General features: G+C 47.3%; 1 protein-coding gene and 1 long non-coding RNA gene across 2 annotated transcripts in view; one reads left to right on the forward strand and one right to left on the reverse strand.

Annotated features, from left to right (window-relative positions):
* Nucleotides 1-7,290, reverse strand: part of LOC118984250 (uncharacterized) — a 17,092-nt gene extending 9,802 nt beyond the window's left edge. Inside the window, exon 1 of the long non-coding RNA XR_005065885.1 lies at nucleotides 7,227-7,290. This is a non-coding gene — a long non-coding RNA (uncharacterized LOC118984250). The remainder of the gene's footprint in view (nucleotides 1-7,226) is intronic.
* F10 (coagulation factor X) overlaps nucleotides 1-19,887 on the forward strand; it is a 20,159-nt gene extending 272 nt beyond the window's left edge. Inside the window, exons 2-8 of the mRNA XM_037042067.1 lie at nucleotides 4,717-4,877; nucleotides 9,607-9,631; nucleotides 10,553-10,666; nucleotides 12,325-12,456; nucleotides 14,558-14,811; nucleotides 17,841-17,958; nucleotides 19,184-19,887. Of these exons, the coding sequence (XP_036897962.1) occupies nucleotides 4,717-4,877; nucleotides 9,607-9,631; nucleotides 10,553-10,666; nucleotides 12,325-12,456; nucleotides 14,558-14,811; nucleotides 17,841-17,958; nucleotides 19,184-19,779 (1,400 nt within the window). The 3' untranslated portion in view covers nucleotides 19,780-19,887. The remainder of the gene's footprint in view (nucleotides 1-4,716; nucleotides 4,878-9,606; nucleotides 9,632-10,552; nucleotides 10,667-12,324; nucleotides 12,457-14,557; nucleotides 14,812-17,840; nucleotides 17,959-19,183) is intronic.
* Nucleotides 19,888-21,424: the final 1,537 nt, after the last annotated feature.

Genomic DNA, 21,424 nt, shown 5'->3' on the forward strand with positions numbered 1-21,424 from the left:
GCTGGGCTTGGTGGTCTCAGCCAAGGTAGCTTAGGGCCAGGTGTGCCTCCCTGTGGCTGGAAAGACAGGCAGTGGGTCAGAGGTCATAAAGACAGATAGAAACACATGGACAGAGGGAGAGGGAGAGAGGTAGAGAGACAGAGACAGACAGACAGGAGCATAGAAACAGACAAAGACAGAGAGAGAGGGAGATGGAGGAAAAAAGGGAGAGAACAGAGACACGGCAGGCAGAAGCAGAGCAAAGGGAATTTTCTCTGCCGAAGTGAGCTGGGGGAGAAGAAGATGGGGGTAACAGGCAGAGAAGAGTTCCCGCAGCAGGGGGACAATGAGGGAAGAGCTGGTGCCCTCACCCTCAAGCTGGCCCAACCATGGGAAGGGACTGCCCAACATGAGGCTGGACAGTTGGAAGACTCTGGGCCTTCCAGGAGGACCCTGGGGTCTGTCCAAAGAGAAAAGGCTCAGCGAGGAGAGAAGCAGATCAAAGAGAAAGAGCAGAGGTGGTATCACCCTGGGGATTTGTCTGCATTCTGGGTCAAGTGCAAGCGCAGGAGCACTGAGGTGCAGACCCAGGTGTGGGAGTTGAGAAAGCAGTGAAAAGTGAAAGAGAAAAACAGAACAGGGAAGACCCCCATGCAGGGGAGTGATGGAGGGGAGAAATCGATGTGTGGGTTTTATTTCAAAGCAAGCACTTGGTACTGTAGCAGATACTCGGAGTAGTGGGGGAGGGGCACACAAATACCAAGTTTGAACCTGATGCTGTTGGGTAATATTGATGTCTCTAGAAGAAATGAGGAATTTGGAAAGGAAAGTAATTTGAGGTAGGAATGAAGCTAACCTTTACTGAGCACCTAGCGTGTACAAACTGAACACGAGGAGTTGTACACAGTCTTTAAAACATCTCATAAGTATGCACTGTAATTCCCATTTGCCAATATTAAGTAGTAAATGACCAAGATGTATTTGAAACTCAAGCTTTCTTGATTCTGCAGTAGTGGTTTGTCTTTGGGGGGGGGGGGTTGGTGGTGGGGGGGGNGTTTTTTTTTGTTTTGTTTTGTTTTGTTTTTTTAGTTTTGGACATGGGAAGTTTGAAGTTCTGAGATGAGGGGAGACATCCATCATGGTGAGAGTTGAAAACACAGAGCTAGGTTGAAAGTTGGGACCGGAAATATCAACTTGGAGAGTTTTTATTACATGAGACTAACTTCTTCAGTGGAAGAAAGAGAGAGAGCAGAGTGCAGAGGGCAAAGAAAAGAATCTGAGGTCCTCCTGTACCACAATGAAAAGAGGAAAAGGAGTGGGTGAGTGACAGATAAGACTCAGGCAGAGAGGTGGGACAATTCAGCTGTAGGTAGATACCAGAGCGAGGATCCAGAGATTCTCTGACCCAAGACATTTTCATTGGCAGGTCGTGACTCATTTGCAAGTCATGAAATCAATTGAGTGGGTTTATTAAATTATATTTTGTTACTTATGCTATCACAGTTGTCCCAACTTTTATCTTTTGTCTCCCTCCCCAACTCCCTCAGGCAATCCCCACACATTGTCCATGCTCATGGGTCATGCATATAGCTTCTTTGGCTACTCTGTTCTCTATGCTGTACTTTACATTCCCACAACTATTCTCTAACTATTAATTCGTACTTCTTAATTCATTCACCTTTTCCACCCATCCCCCCGGCTCTCCCTTTCATCTGGCAACCACAAAAACATTCTCTGTATCTATGATTCTGTTTCTGTTGTACTTGTTTGTTTATTTTGTTTTTTAGATTCAATTATTGATGGATACGTATTTATGGCCATTTTATTGTTCATATTTGTGATTCTCTCCTTCTATTTAAAGAAGACTCTTTAATATTACATATAATATTGGCTTGGTGGTGATGAACTCCTTCAGCTTTTTCTTGTCTGAGAAACTCTTTATCTGTTTTTCTATTCGAAATGATAACTTTGCTGGGCAGAATAATCTTGCTTCTAGGTCCTTACTTTTCATCACTTTGAATATTTCTTGCCAATTCCTTCTAGCTTGCAAACTTCCTTTTGAGAAATCAGCTGACAGTCTGATGGGGGCTCCCTTGGAGGTAACTAACTGTTTTTCTCATGCTGCTTTTAAGATTCTCTGTTTGTATTTAACATTTGGCATCTTAATTATGATGTGTATTGAAATAGGCCTCTTTGCATCCATTTTGTTTGAACTCTCTGTGCTTCCTGTACTTGTATGTCTATTTCCTTCATCAAGTTAGGGAACTTTTCTTTCATTATTTTTTCAAATAGGTTTCTAATTTCTTGCTCTTTCTCTTCTCCTTCTGGCACCCTTATGACGCTAATGTTGGACCTCTTGAAGTTGTCCCAGGAGCTCCTTACACTATCCTTTTTGTTTTTTAATTCTTTTTTCTTCTTGCAATTCTGATTGGTTGTTTTTTCTTCCTTACGCTCCATGTTCCTGATTTGATTCTGAGCTTCAACCACTCTACTGTTAATTCACTATAGATCGTACTTTATTCCAATTAGTGTATTCTTCATTTATGAATAGATCTTTTTATGCTATTGAGGTCTTCCTCATGAAGTTCCTTCAGTATCCTTATAACCAGTGTTTTGAACTCTGCATCTAATAGATTGCTTTTCTCCATTTTGTTTAGCTCCTTTTCTGAAGTTTTGCTCTTCCAATTGAGCCATGTTTTTTTTGTCTTCTCAGTTTGACAGCCTCCCTGTGTTTGTTTCTAATTACCATATTTTGCCATATATAATGTGCACCCATGTTTTCATGGGAATTATACATGGGATTATTATACCCATTTTTATGTCCATGGTATGTAGTCATTATACCCATGTATGATGCACATCCTTATTTTCTCTCAAAAATTTGGGCAAAAGCATGCTTATTATACATGGAAAAATACAGTGGGTAGATCTACTATGTCTCCCAGGCCTGATAGAGTGGCTTAATGTAGTAGGTGTTATGTAGGGTCCAGTGGCACAGTCTCCCCTATCACCCAAGCTGGGTACTCAAGGTGCACCTGCTGTATGGGTTGTGTACACCCTCCTCTTGTAGTTGAGCCTTGATTGCTGTTTGCATGTCCAAGGTCAGCCACTGCCTGTGTTCTGTCCAGGGTCACACGCCATTAGCTACAAAGTGATCTGCAGATGGCTGCTACTTGTGCTGGGCTTGGAGGTGCTCAGGAGAAGACAAGCTGTGAACCAAGACTGGCTGCTGCTAGTGCAGGGCCTGGGGCAACTTGGCAAGAGGTATGGAGCTCACTGAAGCCAGATGCTGCTTGTCTGAGACAATTTAGGAAAACATGAAGCATGGGCCAAGACAAGCCATTCACATGGAAAAGCCACTGAAAACAGTTTGGGTGGCCCTAGGAGTTGGGTGGGGTAGGTCACTGGGGAATCACCAGGATGGGGCAAACAATGTGAGCCAGGCTGATAGAGTATCAGGTATGGTGCGCACCTGCAGGCTCTGTGGCTCAGTGGTGGAGGGGGGAAGGCTCAGAAAACAAAAAACGGTCTCTGCCAGTACTTCTGTCTGGGAGAAAGTTGTCCCCCAGCTCTCGCCCTGATGCTGGACAATTCAGTTCCTCCTCAGATGTCTCTGATGTTTTTCAATCTGCTTCCCCAGCACTGGAGCTCAAGGGGAGTGAGTCTGAGTAGATGTGTGCATAGGTCCTTTTAGAGGAACTGCCTGGGATTTCAGGAGTTTGTTTTCCACAGTCTCAATCTCCACTGATTTTTACAGTCGGAAGTTATAGAGACATATAATCCTGACACTGGAACCCTGGGCAGGGGGCCTGGTATGGGGGCTGGGCCTCTCACTCCTGAGATATCTCTCTCAATTTTTATCTGCCCCATGTGGGTGTGGGACCAGCCCATCTGCATTCTCCACTCCACCTACCAGTCTTGGTGTGGTTTTTTTCTTTAATTCCTTAGTTATAGGACTTCCATCCAGCTCAATTTCTAATGGTTCTGAGTTCTGGTTGTTCCACAGTGTAGTTGTATTTTTGATGTGGTTGTGTGAGGTGGTGAGCTGTGTTTAATTATGGCACCATCTTAACTGGAAGTCTTGGGGTTTTATTTTTTGATGAAACAGAATAGAATCAAGTAGACAATTTTGTAATAAGTACTAAGTACTTATTATAAGTACTGTGGGTTGAAATAGTAGTAAGTACTACTTCCTGAAACTTCTGTCTTAATTGTGTGTATGTGAATCCTGAGACTTGGTATAAATCATACCTTTAATTGTAGATTGCAATCAAAACAGTATCACAACTCCCCACTTAATTCAGACCTGAGACCTTGAAGGGCAGGTGAGATTCAGGGTAGGGATGACAGTGGAGGAGTACAGCCTGAGCCAAAACACAGAGTAGAGTAGCCTGGGGTGGGAGGTGCAGGGATGACAGTGAACTGGAACCACTCTGAGAAGAGAGAGTTCAAGAAAAAGGGTTTGGGTTGACCACCCTAAATTTGGGCATGAAAGTGCAGGGAGAATGTTAAGTTGATTGTATGGAATGTGTTTACTTCTCCAGAGAAGGGCGTGTGGAGTCTAGACAGGTGTCTTACTCTATAACTCAAGGAGGAGTCGTGAGGAAGATAGGCATTTCCTTCCCAACTGCCTTAGTGCAAGGAGAAGGTGTTTTCAGTCTTTTGTAGCACAGAAACGACATGGTGGGCAGAGCAGGTAATTTGATAAGGTACCTTGTGTCCTTCCATGTCTTCCAGTGTTCATTAAACGGGAACGTGCCAATACTTTCCTGGAAAGGGTCCGGAGGGCTAATACAATTTTCGAAGAGTTGAAGAAAGGAAACCTTGAAAGAGAGTGTTTAGAAGAGACTTGCTCCTATGAAGAGGCCCGAGAAATCTTTGAGGACACGGAGAAGACGGTAAGGGTCGGTGAGACAGAGATCAGTTGTGAACTACGCTGGGCCCAGATGAAGATGCTTTCTGGCCTGGTTACCCCTCCCTTGGAGGCTGTCATTGTAGCCTATGCTGAGCACCCACAACATGTTCTTATGTGCTGTGGGCTCAGCCAGGAGAGCACAGCTCGAGAGAGACTTTCTGGCATGGGGAGTGGGGAGACTGTCTCCTTCTGTCACTCACAGTGCCATTGGTCTCTGCGTCTTCACCCACCAGGTGAGGCACATCACCATGTTGTGGGGGAGGGACACTGAGAGGAAGGTGTGGCTCAAAATCAGTCATGGTGAGTTAAGAAAACTTCTGAAGGTATTGTTACATTGATTCTAAAATATAACAGGTCACACACACATGCACAAATGAGAGAGAGTGTGAGAAAGAGAGGAAGATAGAGAGAGACACGGAACCCATTGTGGTTTTGCCCAAATCCATACCCACAGCTATAGTTGATGGTGGGCACTTGAGTTGCATCCTTTAGAGTGATGGGTGCGCAGGTGCATGACAGACGGTGAGCCATGAGACCCAACATCATGCCCACATAGCAGAAAAGTGGCAGCTCCAAGGCACCTCCCCCTCCCCCTAGAACAGGCAGGGCCTTGTCCCTTTCTTGGAAATAGCTAATAAGCCTCGCCCACCTTGGGTAGGGCCCTGGGAAAAGATGGCCACCATGCAGAGGTGAGATGACAGTGGATGGCAGCAAGTGGAACTGGGTGCGAATGAACTGAAGATGCCTGAAAGCTGAGAAGAAAGTCACAGAGAAGGAGGCCAAGCAGGAGCTCCATGAGAGACAGCTAGGTCAGGCACCTGCTGTCGCCACCACACGCTGACGGCAGACCCCCATCCACACTGCAAGACTGCAGTGAAGCATCCACCAGATGCCAGGCACTGGGGAGACCCGCCATCACACGGGCTCCAGGTAGACCCACTCACTTGCTGCACCTGGAGACCACCTGGCAAATATCGCCTTAAAGGAGGCACATAGGATCCACACCAAAAGAGCTTCGGGGGGCAGTTCATCTTTTGTGCCCTTAGAGATCAGGTTAAATTGCACATCTTGGCCAATTCAAGGATTTTAAATCAAAAGAATTTATTCATATCAATAATCAACTACCTTGGGGAGACGTAATTGGAGTTCAGGACAACCCTGGAAAAGAAAAAAAGGGTTTGCTGAGGGTCATTCTCCACAAAATCACACTACTGCCTCCTTGCTCACACGTGTTACCTTAATCTCACTGTGGCTTCAAAGACAAGGAAACACATTATCATTGGAGATACTTAGCCTTGAACCTGAATGAAGAAGAATTCTATCATTCACACTAAGAGCATCACATATATAAGTTGTCTGAGGGTAAGTTGGGATTCCTAGGCACTGAAATTCCTAGGACAAATGTTATTCCAAGGGAAGCTGTGGTCAAGCTTTTCATCACCTAGCACAATAAGCTGGACATGAACTTACATACAAGAATTGCTCCAGAACTCTACCATAAGATGCCAGTGGTCAGTGGTGTTGACCAGGCTTGTGGAATTAGCTGCCACTTTCAGATGATTTGAGTTTGATTCGCCACCTGTGAACTTCACACGGCCTCTACAGATTATTACGATCTCATGAAATCATGGAGATTATATCAGAGATGGTGAAGCACATTGCAGACAAGATCACACACCATTCCGATGGCCCAGAAGGACAAACCCATGAGGTAGAGAATGACCCTTCACCCCATCCTTCCAAAGAGTCAGCATGGTAGAAGAACTTGAGAAAGCCCTGGGAAGGTTTCCAACTAACCTGCCAGAGCCTGCAAGAAACTAGCCTCTTCAGAACTGAAGAAACTAAAAAATTCTTGATAATACCTGTATGGCAAAAGCTATTGGATGTCCTCTACCTCAGACCTCAGCCAGACTCTTTGATAATTTTGTGCGAGAGGCACTGAAAGCCAGGTGCAGCAACCCCACATTCACCTGTGATCATCCCCAGATACCGAGATCCAGGGCCCAATGGACCACTCTGGAGCTCAGCGAGCACTCTGAACTGCTTGTCATGAAGGAACGATGCAGTGCCTGCAATGAGTTAAATAGTTCGATGCAGCAGCAAGCAGCTTTTTGAAGAGCAAGACCAAAGCATTCGAGATCTCGCGTCCTGGCAAGTAGCATCAGCTTGGGTTCAAATAAACTCATAAAAACTCAAAGGAAGGGTGGGGTGGAAGGAAAGGGAGAACAGGCCAAAGCCACTGATGAGGAGGAGGCTGTGTTCATAGACAAAAACCTCTCCACTACCGTGGAAAACACACAGCTGGCTGCAGCACAGGCAATAACCACATCACCTTACAGACTCCAGTAACATTGGAGAACTTGTTTACTACCATAAAGCCTGATGATAGGAAGCAGAAAGTAGCCACCACTAATACATCGGAAAACACAACTGGCACTTCTGTCTAGAAAACAGCAATTGTTAAGTTGTGTGGCTCAGATGTCTTCGTATTTCTGCAGAAGATCAAGGTCTGCCAGGGGTTCTTGTGTATTTCTCTCCAGTTGACGGCAAGAGTTCATTCCAGCGGCCATAAGAGAGAGGAGGAATTGAGAATTCATTTTTACTCATTACCTAATAAATGACTTGCCTCTTTAAAAATGTTACTCATAATTTCAAGAACTATTTTCATTTTTAAATGTTCCTTCGATTCACATACACATACATAGTTGTTTTAAATAATAAAAGTAATTGTGGTGTCAATCCAAGTTCTCAGCATCATTTCCCAAACACTTTCCCTCTCTTCTCTGTAGCTACCATACTCATAATTTTAAAGAGCTAAATTATATTTTATTGTATCAACATACTTACTTTACTCGTGTTTGGGTCACGTAAGTTATTTCTATTTTGTTATTGTGAAAACACACACACATATATTTCTTCCGGATTGTCTTCTAAGAACAGCTGCTCCAGAGAAGGATTACTGGACCAAAGTCTATCAACAAGTTCTGGCTCCAAGTGATGTAGAGAAAGCACAGTCTGCCCTGCCCCCAGTGAGTACAGCTGCAAAACCCGGACGCAGTGCACGGAGCAGCTGTCTGAGGGCTCTGAAACATAAACGGCAGCAGTGCATAGAGGGAGACTAGACTTCAAAGTATCAGAGAACTGTGAGTTTGCCTTTTTTTTTTTTTGCTCCAGATGTCCAGACATCACTTGACTTGAATCCATTGAACTGATATTTACAGGATTCCCAACAACAGTAGAACACGCTTTCTTGCCAAGAACCCATGGAACTTCCTGCAAGATAGACCATATCCTGTGCCATAAAACACATCTTAGCAAATTTAAAAGATTGAAATTGTATAAAATATGTTGTCTCACCATAATGAAATGAACCAAAAATCAATCACAAGCATGCAGAAACTAAACAACACACTTATAAATAATATATGGGCCAAGGAGAAAGTCTCAGAGGAAATTAGAAAATATTTTCAGCTGAACAAAAGTGAATATACAACATATAACATCTGTGAGACTCCACTAACATAGCTTACAGGGGAATTTGTAGTATTAAATGTTTTTATTGGAAAAGAAGAAATGTCTCAAATTGATACCTGAAACTTCCACCTAAGACACTAAAAAAAAAAAAAAAAGCAAAATAAAACCACAAACTGGGTGCTTCAAAAATCTGTTCTCTCATTTCTGGAGACTACAAAGTTTGCCCAGAAGCTGTCACCAGGGTTTGTTTCTTCTGGTGGATCTGGGGTGACTCTGTTCCAGGCCCCTCCCGTCACTTCTGGTGGCTGCCAGCGGGCCTTCCCATTCCTTGGCTTGAGGGGACATCTCCAAGCTCTGCTTCCATCTTCACGTGGCTCTCTCACTGTGTGCCTCTGTGTGTCCTTCGATATCTCTTACAGGGACACTCTCATTGATTTAGGGCCCACCTTAATCCAGTATAATCTCATCTCAATTGATTAATTACATCTGCAAAGACCTTATTTCCAATTAAAATTATATGTGAGCTCACACCTAAATCTGGGGGTTGGAGAGATGCTACAAACAGAAAAAAAAAAGGTTAAGACCATGAATATTTCCTATAGTGTAATATAGGCTCTTGATACTCTGTTTTAAGTTAATTACTAATTATCATATTTTTTTATTTTCTTTAAAGATTTTATTTATTTATCTTTAGAGGGGAAGGGAAGGAGAGAAGGAGAGAAATATCAATATATGGTTGCCTCTCATGGGTCCCCTGCTGAGAACTGGTCTGCAACCCAGGCATGTGCCCTGACTGGGAATCGAACCATGATCCTTTGGTTCTCAGGCCCGAGCTCAATCCACTAAACTACACCAGCCAGGGCTAATTATCTTATTTTAAATTACCACCATTATTCACCAATAATTCAATCCTTTGTTGAATCTTCGACCCAAGTACTTCAACTAAAAACCCATTGGGGCAGCAAACAGAGCAAAGCATTTTGGTACAATCCATTTCTTGGTAATTAATTTGAAAATAAATTTTCAATATTCAACAGAGATGGTAAATGAAGCCACAGTTTTGTAGATGCAGAAGATCTGAAAACCTTTCTCTTTTAGACTGAAAATTTCTAGAGCAATTTGTCCCAGAAAATTACTTCTGTTTGGGAAAGTACCCTGTTCAGGTTGAGTTACTGGGTTATGGTTGTTGAAATGCCTGTGATTTCCCTAATGCGCTTTACAATCTTTTTTCCTTTTAGAATGAATTCTGGAATAAATACAAAGGTGAGATGTTTTCTTTTTTAATCTTAAGTGACAGGGGTTCATCAGGATGTTTAAATTGGGAGAAATTGTATTTGAATTTTTGAAAATGCTTCCCGAATTGCCGTTCTGCTCCTGTGTAGATCTTACTTACTGAACACTTTTCCCCACGAGTATTTTTATAAGTTATTGTCAAATAGTCTTTTAATAGTAACTTGATGCTAATTCTAGTTTTGTTACTTAAATATAGATTCAAATCAGTTTCCTCTCATTGAAGAACACCAAATTTGGTGATAATTTTTTTAAATCCAACTATATTAGTTAGAAACAGAGACCGACAGATTGGGTCCTCTGATAAGGTAACCACCTTGGTTTAATGTTGACAGCACCTGAAATGGTGTTAATCATGCCTAGTGTTTTTGTTCTGGTAACAGCATTCAAATGTTTCAAAATGACTATTGGACTTACTTGTAAATTAGATCGTATCGTACAGGTGCACCACGAAATGTGAGGTCCCGTGTCAGTGGTGAGCAGTTGCCTCTGCAATCTCATTTCACCCCCAGGGTATTTGGGAAGAGGTACCTTAACAACCCTCTTGTTAAAATGCTCAGCCCACAGTACAGGCACCCGCATATCCTCCATCCTTCCAGCTGGCCCCACCTGGCCGCCAGCCCAAAGCTCCTCACTGTGAGGTAGAAATTCTGTGACACATTTCAGCAAAAACCGGAAACCTCAGTCAATGATCCACTTAGAAAAGGGCATCACGTACGCTCACCCAAAAAAGGTAGGGATGAAATGAAGTTCAGGTAGGAGAAACTGTTTACAGGGAAACAAGGAAGAATTTGAAGTTCACTCATGTTTATCTGAAAAATGTGTGCCAAGATCAACACAGCAAAGTCATTTTGTCCGCAAGCTTGGGTTTCCAAATAAACCCTTTCTTTGCAGATGGTGACCAGTGTGACAGCAACCCTTGCCTGAACCAGGGCAGCTGTAAAGACGGCCTCGGGGAGTACACGTGCACCTGTTTGGAGGGCTATGAAGGCAAAAACTGTGAATTACGTGAGTTTCTCTGCTTGGTGTGCGTTCACGCCAGAGTTACCTGAAGAATCAAAGCTGGGAAAGGGGGGGGGAAGCAGCTAAAACGTCAAGGAAACTGTCTCATGTCACTTCTGATTCAGAGCCTGTGTTCCATTATGATGGGCCACTGTAGTAAGAAAAAAAGAGAAGATACAGTAAAAGCCCCAAAATGTTCTCCAATCACTCAATTTTGGAGTACATTCGTAAGACACATAGTCACGTCTCTGAACAGTCATGAAGTGTGTGGTCCATTAACACGGAAACGAGGGCTGCCTTTCTTCCCCTTGGAGCAGAATGTCTCCCTGACCCCTGTGACTCACATTCCTTGTCGTCTTGGACAGTGATTCGAACGCACCACCTTTCACTGACATTTGTTAGTGCAAATGTCAATATTAAGTGTTCGGGATTGTCCAACTATAAAAATTTGAAACATTTAATTAATTCTACACAGAAGAGTCACTAAGAGTTTTCCTACTGTGGAAAATAAATTAAATAAAAATCAGGTTAGTATTACCTAAGTTTTCCCTAACGAGAAAAAATTGCATTTCTTTCAAATTACTTAATCTGTAATCTTGAGAAGGTGTTCTTGGACTGAGTTACTTTGGATTTTCCCCAGTGGGAATATCAGTTGCGCATTGTTCCGTCCAGAGCTGCCGCTCCTGCGCAACTTCTGGCTGACGCCGGGGCCCTTGTGAATGCTTTCTAACGCTTCATTAATGTCGATCTTTGCACTATAATTATTTTTTCATCAAAACCTAAATGTGGAGTGTAAGTTACCAGGGTGGCATCACAGTGCGCACTGGAAGCAGGAGGGTGACTCCGGCTTAGCCGAGCTGCTGACCGGGCGGGGGTCCCCCTCCACCCGCTCTGAGGTCCAGATGCGGCTTCATGTGGGCGCTGTGCCAAGAGATTCACATGACCTGTGAGGGTTATCCTGTGCAGTGGTGTGACCTCTACCACTTTACCAGTGAGGAAACTGAGGCCCATGGGTTTAAATAACTTGCCCAGTTCATACAAGTGATGGAGGGGCCAGTCTAGAATTTGGGTCGGCCTGGCCCCAGGGTGTGCACTGCCTGTTTTCCTGTCCGGCCACGCTGGAGCCCAGATCTTTTGGCCTCGGCGTGTGTGTGTGTGGGGGGGGGCGGCTCTGGCCACTCTGACCGGCTCCTCCTGACCAACTGGTGCTGGAACCCACCACCCTCCTGCAGTCAGCACATCCGTGCTGGTCAGGACCCTCCTGCCTTTTTAGGGCTGAACTTAATTAAGACCCTCCCAGCCTCCAGGGCCTTCACTGGGCATGATCAGATTACTTAAGAACCTTCAAGAAGTTGGTGCCCTGGGCTCAGCAGACACTCATGGTTTCCCCAGATGGTCTGAGGAGGCAGAGGGGTAGTGAGAAGAGCTCATTCGGAGGCATGGGTCCCTCACGCCTCCAGCCTGCCCTGGGCAGCCTGTCCTGTCTGTGCCATCTCTCATGTGTCAGCCACCTGGCTCTGGCCCTTTGTTCTAGTCGGGTGGCCAGCTGAAGGGCTCACGGGGTGGGGGGTGTTTGTCCCCCTGGGGTTGCTGTCCTTCCTCCCAGCCAGCTGCAGCCTCAGCTTCCCCAGCCTGTCCTGAGAGCCAGCATGCCTCTCCCACAGCCACGCGAAAGTTCTGCAGCCTGGATAACGGGGACTGCGACCAGTTCTGCAGCGAGCAGCAGAACTCCGTGGTGTGTTCCTGTGCCAGGGGCTACATCCTGGGTGACAACGGCAAGTCCTGCATTCCCACAGGTGAGGGAGCAGGGGGCTGGAGCATCCCAGGTGGGCCACAAGATTTGGAAACAGACCCACTGTTTCTGTGAGCATTTGAAAAATGGAACCAGTGATATTACCCAACTTCTCAGTGAGTGTGAAAAGTAAGGGAGTAATTCATGGAGGGCGCTTTGCACAGTGCCTGGCTCATTGCAAACCCTAACTGTGTAATGGGTGTGAGGAAGGCGTGTTCTGTAGCCCCAGGTAGAACAGGCGGCCAGGGAGGCTGGGTGTCACAGTGGACCACAGTGAGAGCGCAGGCTGGTGAGGGGCACTGGCTGTGGGAGCCATGGACTTGGGCAGAGAGTGCAGGGGCCAGAAGGGCAACCAAGGACCCTCAAGAACTAATTTAGGTTGCATGGGCCCCGGTGTCCATCAAATTTATTTTTTCTTTTCCTTGATAAAAACTGGATACCATGAGTCTGACCTAGAAACTTGCAGAGGGCGTGACCTATCAAGAATGGTGTGCCAGGCCCCCGGGGAGAGAGAGGCCAGCTCTCATACACTGTAAGGAGGTCCCCCCGTGTTGCAAGGCCAGCCTGGGGCCAGCCTGAGAGGCCACCCCTTTTCCTGAACTTAATCTCACAGTGACTCCAACTTGCTCCTCAAAGTGTGGTTCCCTGACTGACCAACAGCTTCAGGGTCAACAGCAGGAGTGGGGGGCTGGGAAGGGGGGAAGTTGGATGTACAGAGTCCCAGCTCCGCTCCCCACCAAGGCAGAGACAGTCCAGGGTGACTGTGGTTGTGTAACCTCAGCTCTCTCAACAAGTAAAAGACAATGTCATTTACCTGTCTATTGGTAATGAGATTTTAAACCTAAGCTGGTTCAAAAATTGGAAGTAGACCTGCATGCAAATTTTGTTTAAATTCCAGGAATAATTGCAAATTAATTTAATAAACTTTGATGTTTGAGAATAAAATCAAATAAACTACTTCTTAATTTAGAATTTCGAAGAGCAGAGAGTACAAAAATTAACAAGACCTAGCAAACCATAGGGTGACGAATGCTTTATCTCCAGCTAACACATTTGGCAGAGTCCAATGGGGGTGGGGGGGAGGCTCCTCCAGGTCCCCGCAGGAGCCCATGTAAACGCTAAAAAGAACTAAGTTTCACTTCTCTGATCTTAGACAAACATGAGACAGCAGAGGAGGGCAGCTGTCCATCTCCAGATCGGCCTTCCACGCCTCTCCCCTTCTCTCTTCTGCTCTGGTTCCTCCCTCCCTCTGCCTCAGTTCCCTAGTTGGTGGCAACACAGAGAGGAAATTTTCTCACACTTACTTGGCATCTCCCTTGTGCGTGGTGCCTTTAAGGATAGCTATCATTTTTAGACATTATCATACAAAGCCATGGCATTGTGCTCCTTTTTATGCTTCAGATTATTTGCACGTGATGTCCCTTTCCCCCAGGATACTAAAAAAAAAACAACAACAACAACAACAAAAAACCATTTCAGCCCTGGCTGGTGTAGCTCAATGGATTGAGCACAGGCCTGTGAACTAAACATTTCATCAGCATGTTTCAAAAACAGCAGGGCTGAGAGGGTTTGACAGTGAGCACCCACAGGCCCCTACCTGGGTTCTACCATTAACATCTCCCACTACTTGCTTCACCACCTGTCTGCCCCGCCCCCGTTCGTCCTCTGTCCATCACCAGCCACTTCATTATTCTGACACATTTCCAAGTAGATTACAGACATTCCCTTCAATGCTTCAGCATACGGGTCAACCCCCAAAGGTCAGTGACCATGGCACTGTCATTTCGGTAAAACTGACACACAGTGGGTACACTGGTATGAAGTGCACGTTCCCTGCATTGTGACAATTGCATCCACCTGTGACCCAACCCTACCAAGACACAGAGTGCGCCACACCCCAGAAGTTCCTCACACCCCTTCCCAGGTCCTGAGCACACTCTTCACTCTTCCCAACTGCATTTCCCAGCTGCCTCACCCCAGTACCCTGCAGGTGGGCCCTCCCTGACACCCCCCTCCACGCCCCCACCCCCACCACATAGTGACCTATGTGTGAGGTTAGGGAGATGTTCTCTTTGCTGAAGCCCCAGGCCTTTTTTTTTCTTAAGATCCTTTTCCCTGTGGGAAACACACTAAGACAAACAGGAAAAGGTCAGTGGCCCAGACCTCTGACGACAGCGAAGATCCCTCCCAAACCATCATGCCGGACCTGCATGACCCTGGAGACCTGGAACCCACCGTGGACCCTTTCCATCTGCTGGACTTCAACAGCACGGAGCCTCCCAGTTCTGTGGACGAGGAGAGGACACTCACCCGGATAGTGGGAGGGAGGGACTGCAGAGACGGCGAGTGCCCCTGGCAGGTAACTGCTGAGCGCGCCTGCAAGTTGACTGGATGGGGGAACCTAGCCTGGCTGGGCGCTGCCCAGGCACACAAGTGGACCCCCAACGGGCTTTGGGCTCCGCTGCTGAGAGGCTGAAGGAGCCTGAGAGGAGAAGAAGCTGGGCACTTGCCAATGCCCTCCCAGCCCTGCTGCCCACTCCCATCTGTGGGCTCTGGATTTGAGTCCTCAAATCTCTACCTACAGTAGAAGGAGAGATGGGGTGCCAGCTGGGGCTGCAGGTTCGGTCAGCAGGTAGAAGGCAGCTCCCTGTGGTGGGTGGGGCCTCGCTTACTGTTCTCCTTGACTGGAGGCAGAAAGATTTACTCTCCTTGTTTCATTTCTAATTTCTAATTAGACTAGTTAGAAATTCTAATTTAGGTGTTCATTTGGACAAAAGTTGCCAGATTCAGCAAATAAAAACAGGACTTCCACTTAAATTTGAATTTCACATAAACAATGAATAATTTCTAATATAAACATATGACAGGTATTACATGGGACATACTTATGGTACCAAAAGTTACTTGCTGTTTATTTTATTCAAATTTAACTAGATGTCCTCTATTTTATCTGGCGATCTAACTTGGACTCATGTTTTTAGTGCCCAAAGCCAGCACGGCTTCTCCTACAAGCACAAATCCCACAGCCACCAACAACCTTCCTTTAGAAATGTGTTCGGCTCACCCTCACCCCCAAGGTACATGGCAAGTGCGCATTTGTCTGAACTGTGAAGAGCCCAAGGGGAGGGCGTTTCAACATCTGGTTGTTTACAGAGAACATGTATGCCGGGCCCAGAGCTGAGGGTTGTGACATAGGCTGCTAAACCATCAGAGCAAATTTTCTGACGTGTGGCCATCTAGATCTGGGAGGTGAGGGGCACCCAAATGACCACAGTTCAAGTTGGTGTGTGATAAAGGCCACGAAAGCGGTACTGGTGGGCACAGATGAAGTTCCACTGGGAAGAATAGGACAAGCCCCCCACAGGGTGGAGGTGTCCTGCTCGGAGCTCTGAGAGAGGCTTTACACGGGACTCCACAGGCAGAGAGGACAGGGAGGGGCACTCGAGCAGGAGGACCCTCACCGGAGGGTCCCTCCATGGATGAGGCTGTGGGCATCCGTGATTCTCACTTTCCTGGCTCCAGTCTAAGCAAGTTGCCACATCTCCATCTTCAAGAATAGCAGGCAGTGTCCAAATCTCAAAAAGACTGACTCTCCCTCACTCATTCCCCAAGTTGCATTATGAGTTGATAAATCATGCAAAAAGGGGCAGATAAACATTATAGTGGGTCCTCGTTAAGGTGGTTCAACTTATAATTTTCCAACTTTATGGTGGTGTGGAAGTGCTGCGTGTGGGTCTTCCCAGGACGAGACAGGCAGGATGGTGTTGTCTCCCGATGCTGGGCAGTGAGCCAAAGCTCCCAGTCAGCCACACCGTCAGGAGAGTAAACAATTGAAACGTCACAGTGAATTATGCTGTCAGTATTTTTGGCTATTGTGTTCTGAGCACTATTTTTCAATTTTATTTATTCTGAGAAAGAGGAGAAGGGAGAGAGAAAGTAAGGGAGAGCTACATGGATGTGCAAGAGATACATCAATTGGCTGCCTCTCCCCTGCCCCCAACCTGGGACCTGGCCCGCAACCTAGACATGTGCCCTGACTGGGATTCGAATCCACAACCTTTTGATTTGCAAGCCGGAACACAACCCACTGAGCCACATCAGCCAGGGCTGTTCTGAGCACCTTGAAGGCTGGCTAGGTTAAGCTATGATATTTAGCATGATAGGTGTATTCAATGCATTTTCAACTTACAATGGGCTTATTGGCATGTGACTCCATTGTAAGTCAAGGGGCACCTCGACCACATACTAGGCAGGAACATCTTCAAGGATTCCTTTAGAGCTTGATGTTAACTGTTTCATCAACCTACACATATCCCCAGCCAATAATTGTTGCTTAGAGGATGTGGCATTCCCAAGAGAAAGGAACAAACAAAATGCTCTGTCTCTGGATTTGCAAGCCTGGTCCTTTGGGGGGCGGGAAATAGAATTGTCTGCCTATAGTGCCTTTCCCCTGCTCTGTCAATGCGCATTCCCAGTGGAATACTCCTCACTCCCAAATCTCAAACCAGGGTGAAAACCCCTTCCAGAAGGGGCCGTACAGACTTCCCTAGAAATCGACCTTGATGGTGGCATTCCATCAAGGGGAGGGTGGCCTGGACAGTGGAACTGCTCTGGAGCCCAGAAGTCACACCAGCGTAGGCGAGCATTTTCTTCACGGGCTGGTCGAGGGTGTATAATAACTCATAGCCGCACAGACAAGAAGGATTTTTACCATAGTGAACATTGTTTTTCTGCACAGAACTCTTCAGAGAATGCTATGACAGACCCAGAAAAGACAGAAAACTAATCTTTGTCTTCTGTTGAGTTTGTAGTGCAAGTGGTAAAGGAGTGGGTAAATCGTGACAGAACCCTAGTCAGTGACTAACACTTGCCGCTTAGTAGGGCCTGAACAAAGGTCTGTGGCGTGAATGATTAAGTCAATTCATTGGCTGGTCGGTGAAGCAAAGGCCAGAAGGCGCGAGGTGCTGCCCACACCTGTGCTATGGAATCAGGAAGAGGGTTGGGAGGAGCTAGGAAGGTGCCACGGGGTCCACCGTGAGCCACCTCTCGGAGAATGTGCCAGAACACTGGACTGAATGGCCAGTGGGTCTGAAGTGGGTCAGAAGGATTGGCCACACCGGGCCACAGCCCAAGCGGTCTGGTGGGCACAGTAGGTGGGCTAGCTTGGGCCTTGCATTCTGGTCTGAAGGCCCCACAGTCCTCTGGCGGGAAGGGGCAGCAGAGGGGGGAGCAGGAACAGGGGGAGGCTCAAGCAGGCACACCAGCTGGGGAGGAGGACACCCCAACGCAGATGGGTGCAGTGGAGAGGGAGACTGGAAATAAGGGTTCCGAATTCCTCTTTCCAGAAAGTCACATTCAACCTGTTTGGCTCTGGCATTCTCTTCACAGGCTCTGCTCATCAACGAGGAAAACGTGGGCTTTTGTGGTGGCACCATCCTGGATAATTTCCATGTCCTCACCGCGGCTCACTGCCTTCTCCAAGCGAAGAGTTTCAAGGTGAGGGTAGGTAAGTGCCAGCAACCCCTCAGCTGCCCTGCAGGGCCACCGCCGCTTCATACTTTCAGGGACCATTCGAACTGGCCCGATTTGTTGGAAACATGAGACAAAATTCCTGGAATCCAGACTGGGGACTGGGAGAAGTTTCACAGAGGAGGAAGGAGAGGGGCAGGAGTGGGAGGCAGAGGAAGAGGAAGAGGGGGAGGAGGGAAACAGGAGGAAGGGAAGAGAAGGACAGGGAGGAGAAGGGAGCAAAGGAAAAGGGGAGGAAGGAGAGGACTGAGAAGTAGATGAGAAGGAGGAGGGGGAAGTTAAGATGGAGAATGGGGGGTAGGAGAAAAATGAGGAGGCTCGGGAGCCCCAGGAGGGGCGGGGTGGCCTTCCCTGAGCCAGCCCAGAGCCCCACCATCCCTGCACAGCCCTCGCACTCAGTGTCCCTGCCCTGGGTGGTGGGCCTCCCCCCCCCCCCCCCGGGACCTTTCCTCTGGGGAGGCTGTCAGAGCCCCACTTCAGGAACCCGAGCACCGAGCCCCTCTGCCTCTCATGTTTTTGTCGGTGGGAGTGCTTTGTCCTGTCTATGACCCTCTACCACACTCCAGCGCTGTCTGGCACAAGCCACCGAATGTGAACCCCATAGAGAATTTTAATTTTCTAGTTACATTGTTTTTCTTTTACATTTTAAAGTTTACAGGTGAAAAGTTAATTTTAGCCATACACTTTATCTTACCCGGTTTTTCCAAAATATTATCATTTTGGTATGTAATCAATTATAAAATTTTTTATGAGCTATTTTGAATACGTTTTTCTTTCTCAGTCTGAAATTTGACTCTCCCAGCATCTCCATTCACACCAGCCCCATTTGAGTGCCCGGCTGCCCCTGTGGCTGGTGGTGACTCTCTAGACCACACGGGTCGAGAACATAAGGCCTTCAGCTGACCCATGTCCCTGGCACATGACACCCACTCAGGAAATATCTGTCTGCCGATGAGTGAACCTAACGTCTTCGAGGTACTGAACATAGGTAGAAAAATATGACACAGAGTTGCCCCTAGGACAAGAAATTGAAGGCCATTTATATTCACCTCTTTATGATTTCCTACATTTTTCAAATTTTCTAGTGACCATAGACCATTTTTTAATCAGAAAAAAAAAACCCAATAGCTACTTTAGAGAGCAACCCCATGGGAGTGCCCGGCCCAGGTGGAGCCGACACCGTGTGCTCTCACCCGCTCCAGGTGACCGGAACACAGAACAGGAAGATGGCAACGAGATGGTGCACGAGGTGGAGGTGATCATAAAGCACAACCGGTTCAACAAGGACACCTACGACTGTGACATTGCCATCCTCAAGCTGAAGATGCCCATCAGCTTCCGCAGAAACGTGGCCCCCGCCTGCCTGCCTGAGAAGGACTGGGCCGAGTCCTCGCTCATGACACAGAAGTCGGGCATCGTGAGCGGCTTCGGGCGCACCCATGAGAAGGGCCGCGCGTCCGCCACCCTCAAGATGCTGGAGGTGCCCTACGTGGACAGGAACACGTGCAAACTGTCCACCAAATTCACCATCACCCAAAACATGTTCTGTGCTGGCTATGACTCGAAGCCTGAGGATGCCTGTCAGGGGGACAGTGGGGGTCCTCATGTCACCCGGTTCAAGGACACCTACTTTGTCACCGGCATTGTGAGCTGGGGAGAAGGATGTGCACAGAAAGGAAAGTTCGGGATCTACACCAAAGTTACCAACTTCCTCAGGTGGATCAATAGGTCCATGAAAGCCAAGGTCAGGGCCACCAGTGAGCAGGAGGACCCTACATCATCCCCCATGCTGCAGTGATCCCACCAAAAGGCCCACTGGCAGCCACTGGTGTCCTGTTTTGTCTTAACACTTGCCGCTCCGAGCAGGCTGTATCCTGGAATAAGTTTCCTTTCTGTGATGATTAGATCTGTATTGGTTCCTTATCCTGATTTGGCTCTTGCTCTCTCGAAGTGGGAAATGAAATTTTCTTTTGGAAACTGGACCCTGCCTTTCCCCTACCAGGTTGGAAGATTCCTGCTGGGACTGTCACATTTTATAGGACAGGGGTTTATGCTCCCTGGGATGACTCCTCTTCTCAAAACCAGGAGGGAGCCATGTCCATTCACAGCACATTTTTCTGTTTCTGACTGACGTAAAACGCCGTCTTGGCCAGCCACATGCATACTTGAGAATAAATGGCCAAGGTTCTGGGAGCACAGAGAGAAGGCGCAGCAAGGGTCAGGACCAGACCATGACTGGGCAGCCTCACTCTGGGGCGGGGCGGGGGGCGGGGCAGGGGGCGGGGCCGTTCCCCACAGGTGCCCGCACAGCTTCCCTACACCTTCTGGGATGAGACAAGCGTGGCCATGTGTCCTCCAGGGCTTTCCTGTGAAAGGCAGACTCCCTGGGAAGGGGAGGCCCAGAGAGCTTTTCTCTGGTGGGGACATTTTAACATCTGCCTTCACACTAAAATCAACTGGGCAGTTCTAAAATGTCCCCAGGCCTGGGTCCACTCTGGCACAGTCTCCTGAGCAACTTACATGCCCACTAGGTACCAACTGCCCCCAGACCGGGAGACACTGAAGTCCTTCATCCAGGCCACAGCCCAGAGCACTTAAATCAGAGCCCGTAGGGGGGGCATGGGCCCCCTTGGTTTCTACAGCTCCTCTCAGCTGATCCTGGCATGTGTGCCATGTGTTGCTGGGGGCTATGGGAGGGCTCCCCGCTCTTAGACTGGGTCACATCTAAATGCCAAGTCCTTTCCCATCCCAGCTCTGTCTACACTGGCTCCAGGTCCTCAACTTAAATGGGCATGAAAACCAAACATTTTAGAAAATGGAAAAGGTCACCTCAGACCAGACCAGTGAGTTCCAAAAGTCCCTATACGGTTTGCATTTTGCACAACTTTGCTAAGCAAAGTTTCAAAGTTCTACTACAAAGACTCCCAACAATGTCAGTAGCTTTTTTCCCCTTTTATAAACAGGAGCTATTGCAAGGTTGGAGTGTTTTATAAACAAAAGACATTGCACAGTTAGAAAAGTCAATATTGACACGCATGCAGTTTCCCAGAAACAGTCTGAGGAGAGCAGGAAAAGCTGAGGGAGACATTTCTCTGCTTGCCGACCTCAGCTTCTCTCTCCTGGGGAAAAGGTCTCTGGTGGCAGGAGACCGTTGCATTGCTGGGTGGAGAGTTTTCTGTGCCGCTGACTGGTCTCTGTCCCCAGGCAAGCCCCACACTTAGGTTCCTGTCTCTGGAGGTCAAAGGTTGTTTGGGGTCCAGAGAGGACACCAGGGAAGAGAAGAGTTTTACAAGTAAAACCTGCCTTTGCTGTTACTACTTGATTTCTCACTGTTGGCCACTATCATTGGCGATGGAGTTCATGGATGTATCAGAGAGGGAGGGATACTGAGGCAAGACAGAGAGAAGTGTGGGAGGAGCCTCCGCCCCTTCATGGGTCTGCTT

Source organism: Sturnira hondurensis, unplaced genomic scaffold (assembly GCF_014824575.4).
Source record: "Sturnira hondurensis isolate 20B ecotype Veracruz unplaced genomic scaffold, ASM1482457v3 Scaffold0003681, whole genome shotgun sequence".
NCBI classification, from domain to species: Eukaryota; Metazoa; Chordata; class Mammalia; order Chiroptera; family Phyllostomidae; genus Sturnira; species Sturnira hondurensis.